Genomic DNA, 13,633 nt, shown 5'->3' on the forward strand with positions numbered 1-13,633 from the left:
GATATTACATTCCATCAATCAGTTTCATATGGACATCCATTAGGCACTGTAAAGAAAAAAAATTTTAATTTTATTTTAGAAAAAATCTTAAAAAATATATTATCTACTTAAAACTCAGTTGATGATTAAAAAAAAAAATATTCCAATATCAAATAAAACGGACATTAAATAGCGTCACAAAAATGTTTACAATATAATAATAGATTTAATAACAAAAAAATGTATAATAGAATTTCTTTATAGCTGCAGAAAAATTAAATTTCCCCTATTACATAAAAGTGTTTTCTGTGTTTAATAGACATCCTAAGAGTCCCTGATGTCTAACAAAAAGGTTGATGTTTGTAACCAGTCTTTTAAAAAAATGGTATATATGTCAAAAATATACTTAAATTCAATGTTGTTGATGCTATCAACTGAGTTATATATAATAATAATTTTAAATATATAGTTACAGACATACTTATTAAATATTCTTCTCTTCAGTTGTTGGTTTCCTCATCAACAATGCTGTTATCTCTCTGAATGCCCTGTATTTCAATAAATAAAATGATAAATAAATAATAAAAAAATAATCAAGAAAATAAATCTATTTCCAGCATTATTATTATTCATAGAAGCAACTATAAAGAAACCAAAAAAAGCTGTACACAATCTGCAAACTCTATGTTCATATCGTCATCATAAATTCAAATGGACGTAACTACACTCCTGTTAGAAACTAAAACTCGCAATATTGAAGATAGAAATTCTGAAAGAATCTACTATATTTTACTATATTCTTCGATATCATAAAGGAAAATTCGTTATCGTAGTAAAATATATATATATATATATATACAGTACGGGAACAGACCCTATATTAATCCTACGGTCAATAACCGTATACATTTGTGTCTTTTTTTGAATAAAAATACTATAAAATTTTTAATAATGGAGATATTTGGATAAAATTTTAAGGAATAATTCTTGAGGTATTTTCACACATAATCGAAGAAAAAATTATAAATATTTTCTATATATAATTTTTACAATTTTTTAAAGTTATTACCTACGTAGATCAATAACCGTTTTAAATTTGTACACAGAAAAGTGCCCTGGGCCAGGTTCTATCGCTATCGGAGAAATATTTAATGTGTTTAGTGCAAAATTTCCATAAAATCGGTTGAATCTGTATATGGGAGCTGTATCGAAATCTGAACCGATTTTCACGAAACTTCACACACTTCACTCTAGACTCAAATTAGTACGCTAAGCAAAATTTCGTGCATCACGAAAGAAATATACGGGGCTTTAATGCACCATTTACACAAACTCGGACGAAGATATATGTGGTGTAGAAATATATGTGGTGTAGTAACGACCTTTTGTTTCAGAAAATATCAAGTCAAAAGGACGTAACTGACATAAAGCCTTTAAAAACGAAAACAAATATTTTTTTTTTAAAGTAAATACGGCTCTATAGTCCATTTAAACTTTGAAAAAATTTCCATCCATGCTCCATTTTTATAGATTTTATAATGTTTTTTGGTTCTCCTGTAATATTAGTAAAAGTGTAGTTACGTCCGTTTGCATTTATGATGACGATATATTTTTTATTACCTACAATATATAATGAAGTAATTGAAAAAAGTAACTATTTGAAGCAATATTATGGTTAAAAGCAACTACCAAGAAGAAGGACAAAAATATTGTGGTTAGAAACCAAAAAGCTGTCTACAAACGGCAATAATAGTATAGAGTGATCTAATTTGAAAAAGTATTTATTTTAGTTTCATTTAAATATTTTCCATCCTTCACCAATTAAAAAAAATGTTCAAATCAAAATAAATTTTAAAATTGATATAACACATATTCTATAAGTTGGATATATAATCATATACATAAATACCTTATAATTTTGCTTGGGCATAGCTGCAAATCTTGCAAAAACCCCTGAAAGTTTAGTTTGATATTTTTATGCCCTCCAACGTTTTTCCGTTTGTAACTCATCGAAATAATCATTTACGACACTATAAAGTATATATATACTTGATCAGCGTAAAATTTTATGACGATTTAGCCATGTCCGTCTAGCCTCTAAACGAGTTGAGATAGATCGCGAAAATTTTGCATTGTCTGCAGGCAGGTCAAGTTCGAAGATGGGCTATATGGGTCCACGTTTAGGCATAGCTCTTATATAAGGGCACCCACCAATTTTCGTTTTTTTTTGCGTTTCTTGAGCTTCAACTGAATTCGCTGAAATTTGGTTATTATTGGGTACCAAATTTACCCATTAAAAATTATAAAAATAGGTCCACCTTTTGTGGTAGCCCCCATACAACAGTTCATCCAATTTTCAGTATTTTTTTGGTTTTGAGCGTATTTTTCGACTAAGTTAGCTGTAATTTAGTATTTTTAGTTTTTATTAGATAGAAAATCTCTCCACAACAAATTATAAACATAGGTCCATTTTTTCGGATATTCCCCATATAAGAGTACCTTTCAATTTTCGGTATTTTTGGGTTGTTGAGCGCGTTTTTCAACAGAAATTCAACAGAATTCGCCCCACCAAAAATTATTAATATTCGCAACCTTATAACGCCTTATTATACCCATCACCACACGGTGGTACAGGATATTATTTCTTTGTGCATATGTTTGTACCAGGCAAAAGGAATCGAGATTGACCTATTTTTCCTTTGGAGAATATGCATAGAATTATTTTCTGACTCAATTTATGCACTTCCGTATGTATGTCCGCCCGTCTGTCTGTCCATGTTAAATTGTAAACAAAATACAGGTCGCATTTATTGTCCGATTTGGATGAAATTTGGCACGGCTCATTCATTTAACTCAAGGAAATTGGGAAAAATCGGTTCAGATTCAGATATAGGTACCATATATATTTTCGTCCGATTTAATGTAAATGGTACACCAAAGTCCCTATATAACTTTCTATATGCTCGAATTTGGCAATGTGTGTCAAGTTTCGTTAAAATCGGTTCAGATTTAGATATAGCTACCATATATATTTCAAAATTGGCATAGCGTAATAAATTAAGTCTAGAATGGTGTGTGCTAAGTTTCGTGGAAATCAGTTCAGTTTTAGATATAGCTGCTATATATTTTTTCGTCCGATTTTATGTAAATTGTGTACCAAAGTCCCTATATATCTTTCGATTTGCACGAAATTTGGTAAATTTTCTATAAGAAAGCCTTTCAGCATCTGATAATCTACATGGGGTTTACTGGGATTAGGGCAAGATTAAACATTTAAATCTATCAATAGCGGTATAGAAGTTCCCTAAGAAGCTTAGGTTAGGTTTGGGGATGTGAAGTCACTAACTGTAACTGCAACACTCGAAGACCTTCCGACCCGTTGTGATAACATCATGGTCCCATTTAATGATGAAGGCCCTGATATAGCAGTGTCCCGTCATTACTCCAATTTCAGCTTTGCTCAAGTTCAACAGTGAGTTTGATCATTTGGCTGACAGAGTCGGCCAGATAGATCTTGACACATTGCGCCTATGTTCGTTGTGCCACAATTCATTGGCTCTTTCATCAAAGAACGCCTCATAATTCCGAAAAAGGTGACAGATGGGTGGTTTAGTTATGTCAGCGATTGCTACATCTGTAGATTGAAATCGTCGTCTAGCTAATTCGTCTGGTTTTTTATTACACATGAAGTCACTATGTGTTTCCAAAGCTTCTCTACACTCAAGGATAACCTCAGACTTAATATTACAGGATTTGAATGCATTAAGAGCCACTAGACTATTCACCGAAATAGTCAACGGTACAACGATCTCTGCATCCAGAATTTTTATCAATTCTGCTGCCTTTCAAATCCTGAAGATTTTAGCTTGGAGTTGATATCCCACTTGTAGGTAAGATCAAGGCCTAGCCTTTCACAGTAGACGCCAGCCCCTGTATCTTCTTCATCTTAGATCAGTCTGTATAAAAAGCCATACCGCGCACAGATGGGTTACTACGGTTCCAGTCGTCTCTACTGGGGGCGTTCTTGTCGTTATTTTTTACTTCGTAAAATATCCATTCTGGTCCTTCAGAATTCCCTTCAGGACATAAACTACTCAATAAGTTTTCATCGGAAAGAATTCTTATTTACAATCTGAAGGACCAGAAATAACTTCCAATTGACGGCCAGATTGATGTGGCTTCTTATAAAATGCTTACTTCTTTAAAGAAAAGTATCTTCTGTCCCTCTATAACAATCCCAAAATGGGACTATCTAAAAATCTATAATGAGTCCCTTTAGGTCTTCTCTTCAGGTCAGCTAATAAAAACCCTTCTTGTGAACTCTTAGAAAAGCTAGGCATTTTATTTTAACCCTTCAAAACAAATGTAAAAAACGAATGACCTTACACAAAGTCTTTTTTATACTTCTAGAAAAATCATCCTCAACATTTTCCACTCTGGATGTCTAAAAACAAGTCCTTTCTGAAGTGATTTCTTTCGCACGAATTCACTTTTGAACTTCTATAAAAACCTCCCTCTGGCCCTCTGAGATTTTACAAAGAGTTACAATTTACAACTTTTTTCAAAATTTTATAAGAGATACCACATTGTTAAATGAAATTGAAACCAACACCACTATTCTTACAAGATATGTCTCATATAAACTTAAAATAGACTCACTTATCATTCATTACAATTAAAAATAAGCTAATCAAAAGTCAGCATTTACGCTCCAAGTTAATTTATAACTTAAACTATAATATATACAAAAAATTTACAACTATTCAGCAAATTATTTAACCGTATACCAAAGCTTATGTAATAAAATATAACACCTTATACCACAACTACATACAAAGGCAATTTATATACATAAAATATAAAATTAAAATTTTTAAGATATAAAATTTCAGTCGGTAGCACAGCATACCTTAAAATATTTAACAGTCTTAACACGCAACTCCAATGTGGCATCTTCATCGCACAGCATCAGTGTGTTGGGATGTTGTTGGAAAGCACTGACAGTCCACATATGATTGACACCCTCTTCGATGGCTTTGTACAAAGCGAAAGCTTTGTGGGCGCCAGTTATTAAAATCATCACCTCTTTGGCATCCATAACGGTGCCGACACCCACTGTCAAAGCCTGTCGTGGGACTTTACTCATATCATTATCGAAAAATCTGGCATTCGCTTCCAGTGTATCTTGCGCCAATGTTTTGACCCGAGTACGTGATACCAACGATGAACCGGGTTCATTAAATGCAATATGACCATCGGGACCAATGCCACCAATAAACAGTTCTACACCACCAGCTTCTTTGATTTTCTCCTCAAATTGATTACATTCCGCTACTAAATCGGGTGCATTACCATCCAATATATGGACATTTTTCGGATCAATATTAATGTGCTTAAAGAAATTCTCAAACATATAGTAATGATAACTTTCCGGGTGATCACGGGCAAGACCTGGGGATAAAAGAGAGAGTGAGAGATTTTGATTATTTTATATCGAAACTCAATGAGAACTCAATTACTTACCCACATATTCATCCATATTGAAAGTTTTCACATATTCAAACGATACTAGGCCTTTTTGATAGAAATCGATTAAATGTTTGTACATACTCAGGGGAGTACTGCCCGTGGGTAGGCCCAAAACGAAATATCTGGAAATTAAAATAATTTAATAAAATAATAAAATAGGATAAATAAAGAAAATATTTTTGGATGCAAATTCAAGTGACATCATCGACCTCAATTGTTTGTTTTTTTACTTGTATATAGTTATTACCTATCTGGTCCCGGTTTGAAATCATTTATCCTTTTGGTAACATATTTGGCAGCCCAAAGACCCACGGAGTCAGAAGTTTCCAAGATTACTAGTCTCATATTTGTTTAGTTACTGTAACGAAAACAAAGAATAAGAAATTTTTTTAAATTTTGAAAATTAGAGGGCATACAAAACTATATTATATTAATTCGGCCGGACCATCTTGTCTGAGTACCCCTCAAATTTTGTTATTAAAGGACTTTGGTTTAATGTTGAATATTTTATAAATAATCCGATAACTTAAATTGAAGCTAAATCGTTGGATGATAAAGGAGGAGAGAAGGAGTCTTCAGTATACCAAAGACTTATTAAAAAAAACTTCTAATAAAAATAGGGAACCCTTTGTCTCTACAAATTCCAAACCACTCAAGATATAAGGGGTTGTAAATTCCACTTGTTCGATTACTTCTTCATTCAGCAATAATCCTCCAGGCAGACAAAACAATGATTCTTTTATATACAAAATATATATTTTTTGCATTCGATAGAACCTAGTCGACATGATAACGGACTTTCCAATTATTTGGTCTCCAGTTTTTATATTCTTCTGGATGCTCTGATTCTATACAAGGGATTTGTTTTATCGTGGCCTTGGTACAGGTTCCGACAAATTTTATATTCTTCAGAATATATGTATGTTCTGAAATGATATTATAAGCAGTTGATTTGAGGTTCCTAGCTGATATAATCTCTGGGTTCATTTCTCTGTTTGCCTCATGCCCTCATACTATACAGTGGATAAACGTTATCGTCGTTTTGGTAGAGTTTCCGAAAACTTTTTCTTTATTCAGGATATATATTTTAAATTTATACTCCACACAGTTGATTTGGGGTTCCCCGCTGATACAACTCTTGACTTTAGTTCGATATCCTTTATAGTCGCCTTTGTCGAGGTTCCGAAGAGATAGCCACTGTACGGAGATAGGTATTCAATCGACAGGAAGTTCCCTTTCGCCTTGTGAGGGTAGTCTCTCGCATACTTCGTCAAGCCTTTAAGGAATTCCCTTTGTCTGATCTTATTGTACTACATTCTCATGATCTTAAAGGAATTCCTTCTCTCCGGTCAAGTTGGTTTCCTTATCAAAATAAGAATGCCCCCACAAGGATAAGAGGAGACTGCCACAGTTCGCCTGACATCACCATAGTGGCAGCGGGTCTGATAAATGACGTATTCTGGCAGTCCGTCATTGCACTCGCCTCAGCCCACCTTCCTATAATCGTCTCCGTCAACATACCAGCCTACTTTATTATCTCTGAACGCCGTACTTTCCTAGACCGTGGGAAAACTGATTGACCTGGTTTCAAAGAGTTAGCCAATCACCGCTTCAGAGAGCTATCCATTCCCATAGATCCTCGGGTAGTTGAGATAAATATACCTAGAATCAATACAACAGCTGCCGCTCGCTTCATACGGGATCGCCTCATGCGACAGTATTGGCCAATGAACGCGATTATCTCTGTCGTACGAACCCTGAAGACACAAGGGTGTACCAACAAAATCTACGAAAGAGGACGTTGTAGATGTCATATAAAACGTTGGGCCGGACAGATCATCTACCGCTCAAGCAGTTGGAAGAACACGGAGTTGAGTATTTAACCACCCACATAGTTTCTGAAGCCTGGAAAATAGAGAGTTTGTCCCGCTTCTGAAGCCCGACACTAATGCCAGCAGGGGTGATTCGTAAAGACCGATTACACTATTGTCGCCAGTAGCGATGACTATTGAAGCGCCATTCCTCCCATTGGTGAATGGGAATTGCCCAACATCAGCATGGATTCCGTAAAATGCACAGCACCACAACTGCATTACACGCCATTTCAACACACACCTTAACAGAGGACTTAAACAGAACAGGCCGTGCAACTGATCAGTTATGGAGGCATTTGACCTATCGGAAGCCTTCGATACCGTCGACCATGCTAAGCTGTTCGAGGACATAGAGAAGACAAATCTCTGGTCGTGTTTGAAACGTTTGATAATCAGCTATATGTGTGAACGCCAGTCATATGTGTGGAATTCAGAAAATAGATGTCCAAAACATTGAGGCAGAGTGCCAAGACAAATCTCCAGCCCTGTTTGAAACGTTGGATAATCAGATATGTGTGTGTACGCTAGTACACGGATGATTGCATGATTATGACATCGGGTTCCATTATTGATGACATATGTGAGAGCTTAAACTTCTACATAGCAGATTTTGCAAATTTTTTCCATCATACGAATATGAAAATATCCGCCACCAAATCAACAGCCACACTGTTCACCACATGGATGGCTGAAATGAAGCTCCCGCTAAACATAATCATCGATGGAGAACTGATTACGACCACAAACTACACCAAAATACTAGGTGAAACTTTCCATATGTCTTTCAAGTCATCTGCGCAAGACATTGCTTTAGGCGATCAGCTGTGAAGTAGGAAGAAGGTCCTCAAATCGCTGGCCGGTAGCGTTTGGGGTTCTGACAATCAAACCATTTTGAACTCTTATAAAGCAAAAGAACAGTCAGTGGTTAGCTATGCGGCACCAGTGGAAGAATATCCAGGTTTGCCACTACAATGGATCATCCTCATGAGAATATCAAAATCTTACACGACCATCGATGCAATCATATGTTGTCGATGCAAGACCTGCTTGAGACTTATCGTCGAAACACCAACCCCTGCCATAGCTTTATGGACAATATTCCATCTCCCATTATTCGATTTTTGACCTTAATCATGTTCAAAAATCCAGTGCATTATAGTTGACTATACGCTACGAAATTCACATTTGAGATCGAGTGGATTTCATAAATTTAAACGTACTTTAGTGCAAAATCTACTAAATATTCGATTTTTTTATATTAATTGTTGTCAAAAGATAACGTTCTGGAATGTGTAATTTGTGGAAGAATATCTAAAATTGTATTCTGAAAATTCGACTTTACGATTTTCTTGAAGATCAAAAGTCAACAACGACTTTTCAATACATAAAGTAGATTAGTAGAAAGTCAATTGATCAGTCGATGTACCATGATAAGTTTTAGAGGCAAGTAACATCAACAAAATTTTAATTTTAAATGATTTGGCAATTTTTGCCACGGAACATATAATATGCGTACATTACAAATAATTCTGAATCCAAAAAATTTTTCATCAAGAAATTTCAAAATGAACGATATTGGTGAGGCAAGATATAAAACTATAGTTATGAACCAGGCAATGTACATCAAAGGTGTATTGAAAAGATGCAATATTTTACTCCGATCCTACGTCATCAGATGTAAAGGATATGAAATCTTCGAAATGGACAATGACATGCCTTATGAGGAAACTGTCGGAAGTTGATAGTATGCTGCTCAATTCAGTCGCCCCGATTTATCATATGCAGTGGGGATACTATCAAGATACAACCATGATCATGGGAATCCACATTGGGAAGCTGTGAAGCGCATAATGAGATACCTTAAAGGGACATTTGATTATAAGATTCAATTTTCGAAAGATGACATAAAATGTATAGAATGTTTTTCTGATGCTCACTGCACCTGCCCAGTGATACTATATCTACTTCTGGATATATTTTTAAATTTCAAAATAGTTTAATTTCATTGATAGACACAAGACTCGAAAAAACCTTATTAAGAAGAGAACATGAAAATTATATATATTACATATGTGGTCTGTTCCCGTACGGCAAGAATCTACTATTTTTTACTACGATAACACTTTTTTCCTTTATGATATCGAAAAAAATAGTAGAAAGTCGTAGATTCTTGCTGTACGGGAACAGGCCAATAAAATATCTCCCTGTCGAAAAGAGTGTTTACAAACTTATTTTTTATTTTAAGAACACTTTGTTTCAATATTGTTCGAAACTACTTCAATTCTCTGTGGAACCAAATCAGTATAAAATATTTCAGGTAGCTGTTTTCTTCTAAAATAGGTGAGTAAATTTAACATCATTTTCAATATTTTATTTTGACGTATTTAAATCTTTTATGTGAGTTTGAGCATATTTTCTCCATACAGGGCAAGTGCTATCGCTTGAAAAACTAATTTCAAAATACTGAATTCGGACCTCAAATTGATAAAAAGGTAAAGTAATTTAATTGCTATATTCATTTTATGTTTTATATGTGAGACATGGTCTTTGAAAGTTAGACGTGAATTTATTATTACACAGATTTGGGCCACTATATATCATACCCAAACATTTTAAGATTGGAATGTGGGATGAAAGAATGTTTTCTTTGTAAAAAATAGCTTGAAATTTTGTGGCGTTTACTTTTATTTTCCATTTTGGAGATCCAATCTTAAGAAGTTTTTAAATTAAACCCATTTGCCAAATCGTATCGAAGGATTTTTCGACATCCAGTAATACCATTGACGTAGACTATTTCAAACGGAATTGTTTGTTTACATAATTTTTAATTCTTTTAACCTGTTGTGATGTAATATGTGCAGGTCTAAAGCCGAACTGTTCATCAGGCAAAATTTTAACTTCTCGAACAAAAGTCCAAAGTTTTTTGTTAATTATCTTTTCAAAAATTTTACTTAGGTTGCTTATTAGACTAATTGGCCTATAGCTGCTGGCTAAATCAGGTGGCTTGCAGGTTTGTGGGGAAATATTGAAGTTTGAAACAACTGCAAAAAATATCTTTTAAATAAATTAACACTGCATCAGACTATTTTTTAATATAAAGGGTTTTAATACCATCCAGACCGCAAGATTTTTTGGACTTCAGGTTTTTAATAATTGATTTAATATGCGATAATTTTATATCAAAATCAGGTAATGTATATGAGAAGCTATTGAAAACAGAAAGAGATTTGGAAACAATATGTTCTGTTATCTGACATTTAATGTGTTCGAATTCGAAGACCAAACCTTTTTTATGTAAACAAATATTTTTTGTCAAAAATTGACATATTTTTAGAGCAAACGTTCGTTTAGAATTTTACAAAAACAGGCTGTTAATGTGTTCCCAAGTTTTATGATTTGTCAAAAAATGTAGAGCAAACTGTTGACTTTTGGACATATTTATGCTGTGATTTGTGTCAGGGTTTGCAGCCTTCAAACGTCCAAAAATTTCTCCAATTTTTAGGACATTTTCCTTCATCTCAAATAACCATAAATTTTATGATTACTTTTCTTTATATTTAAAAAAACAATCTGGTCAGCCCAACACCAATTGTAAAGAAAATATAAAGTTTATATTATTAATATAAACAAAATAATAACATTTGCTCTCTGTCTCCCTCATTTCAAAAGTTCTCTCTTTGTTCTCGGAAACAAACATTGAACGAACAAATTGAAATCAAACGACGACGACAACGAGTGTTCAATTGACCTCGGCTGCTTAACTTAACTCTCGAAACACTTAAATGGCATATCAACAATACAATATGGGTCGGTCGAACAGCCGCAGACAGACGGACGGACGGACAGACAGATAAATGACATTGAGAAATGTTAAAATATGCTACTGACTTGTTTTGTAGATATTAGTAGGGAACACATAAACAGCTATTTTTTTGGCGGGGAAAGCAGGAGGAATAAAAACATTCGCACGTTGTGGAATATTGAGAATAAGGTCATTAACCCGAAAACCGGATTCAGGACCTCCTTTTGAAGTTTTGAAGGTAGGCAACATAAAAGATTTCTTTATGGAATTTAATTTTTTTCATTTAAACAGAGATTTCAATACTAACCTTTATCCTGAGCTGATGAGGTAGAACTATTTTTTTAATTTAATTTTTTAGGTATTTTTTGATATGTATTTTAGTAGTTTAAAAAAAAAACACTCTGAAATTAAAAAAATAACACACACACACATTCAAATTATATGCTTTTATTACTCGTAGATTTCACACATCGTCTGTTCCGAAACTACTGCAATTTCTTGTGGAAAATGTTTCAATATTTATATTGGCGATTTATGTGTTTTATTTTTTTGTTGATAATTTAAATTTTTTTTTTCGTTCACTTGCTGGCTGACCGTCCGACTGACTGGCTTTAATTTAAACAGAACCCAAACAAAGGCGAAACCCCAAAATAACGATAACAACACAACCAACAACAACAACAATGTTAATATTTCGGTTTTTTTACATTCAACAGCAGTCAATATCAACTGGCTTTCAGGGTGGCGGTCGGTCAACGACGTACTTTTTTCGAAAAAATAATACACGCTTTGTTCTGGTTTGTGCGGAATGAAAAAGTTCCCGGCTGCTTCTCTTCACAACGAATGTGAAAAGTACTCTGAAAATACAATTGCTCCTCCTGTGCATTTTATATTCGGATTTCACATGCATGGCATGGCATTCTTATGAATTAAATTCTAGGGTTACCAACCGCAAGGCAGAATGGATTATAGTGGGGTTAAACTTAAACATGAAATAAAAGTAATCAAATTTAAGAACACAATAAAAACGAGATTAAGTTCGGATGGTCCGAACTTTGGTCATGTTGTAAGAATGGATGAAGATGCTCAACCCCACAAGCATTTAAAAGCGAACCAGCTGATGGTTCACGCGGAAGGGGAAGCCTTCGAATAAAATGGAAAGATCAAGTGGAAGACAACATTGCCAAATATGATCTTTCAAACTGGAAAAACTGCGTAAAAGTCCGACGCGCCTGTTAAAGCTCGTGGTTTACTCGACGCCGATATTCAACATCGACGCATAGATCTTTCGGAGAATTTTTCTCTCAAATACTCCAAGAGCTGCCTCATTTGCTTGCGCAAGTACCCATGCTTCAGATCCATATAACAGCACGGGTAGTATCAGCGTCTTGTAAAGTGTGAGTTTGGTCTGGCGGAAGGTGGCCTTGTTTCTAAACTGCTTACTTAGACCATAGTAGCATCTGTTGGCCATCACAATCCTTCTCCGAATTTGAAGACTGATGTCATTAGTTTTATTTATGGCGGTACAAAGGTATATAAAATCTTTAACTAACTCGAAGCTGTAGTTCTCAAGTTCCACAGTTGGTTCGAGTCTACTGGACGTCTTGTGCGTTAATACCATCACCTTGGTCTTCTTGCCATTTACTGCCAGACCCACTTTTCTTAGGTCTTTTCCAGGATGTGGCACAGAGAATGGCGGATTTGCCAGGCCTAAAGCCACATTGGTATGGTCCAATCGTTCACACAGCACACTGGATAGCACTTTATATGCGATGGGAAGAAGGCTAATTTCTCTATAGTTGGCAAGAGAGGTAGATATATTTACCCTAATTATGGCACATATCCAATTATTGGTCACAGAAGTTCGGGATCAGGGTTAAACCGATTAGTATAAAATGGGCTTACGAAAATAAATTTCCATTAATATACCTAAAACCCATATTGTCTTGGCTAATGAGTGAGGAAATTTTGAGGGTCCCATGTATTTGTAGAGTTCTAGAGTCCATATTTTTTATTCATAATAGACACAGGCACATATAGCCCCATTTGGTGCAAATTATAGTCTATCATCTAGGTACGTAATTTTTAATATTTGTCCGCTATACAACGGTACCTCCCAAATTTCGGTATTTTGGGGAGTATGGATACGTTTTTTACCCAAATTGGCAGTAATTTCGAACTTATCGCTGTAATTCATTTGGGGAGGAAATCTCTCTATGAAAAATCGATTGTGCACGATTTTCCTCTAATTTTTTATTTAAGGTTTTTAAATTTAAACCATAATTCTGGAGGACCGACCTTAAGCTATATTATTAGCAAGATAAATTACACCACGATAATGGATAATCCCCATTTTTGCCCGCATTGTTAATTCAGCCAATTAACAACAAAGGGAGAATTCATTATTGCTCACAAGAGAGAAAGAGAGAGTGGCACCAAAGAGAGTATT

The 13,633-nt window shown here is 34.6% G+C and overlaps 1 protein-coding gene across 1 annotated transcript; it reads right to left on the bottom strand.

Moving 5' to 3' along the window:
• Positions 1-11,524, bottom strand: LOC133325643 (glucosamine-6-phosphate isomerase). Its single transcript, XM_061534401.1, has 5 exons — positions 11,492-11,524; positions 5,756-5,866; positions 5,503-5,630; positions 4,889-5,430; positions 1-46 (listed from the first exon to the last, which is right to left on the bottom strand). The coding sequence occupies exons 2-5, from the start codon at positions 5,851-5,853 to the stop codon at positions 5-7; spliced, it is 810 nt and encodes a 269-aa protein (XP_061390385.1). The 5' UTR covers positions 5,854-5,866; positions 11,492-11,524; the 3' UTR covers positions 1-4.
• Between the last annotated feature and the right edge of the window lie 2,109 nt (positions 11,525-13,633).

This window comes from Musca vetustissima, unplaced genomic scaffold (genome assembly GCF_032173495.1).
Source record: "Musca vetustissima isolate MV318-11 ecotype Yass unplaced genomic scaffold, APGP_CSIRO_Mvet_v1 utg11761, whole genome shotgun sequence".
Taxonomy (NCBI): Eukaryota; Metazoa; Arthropoda; class Insecta; order Diptera; family Muscidae; genus Musca; species Musca vetustissima.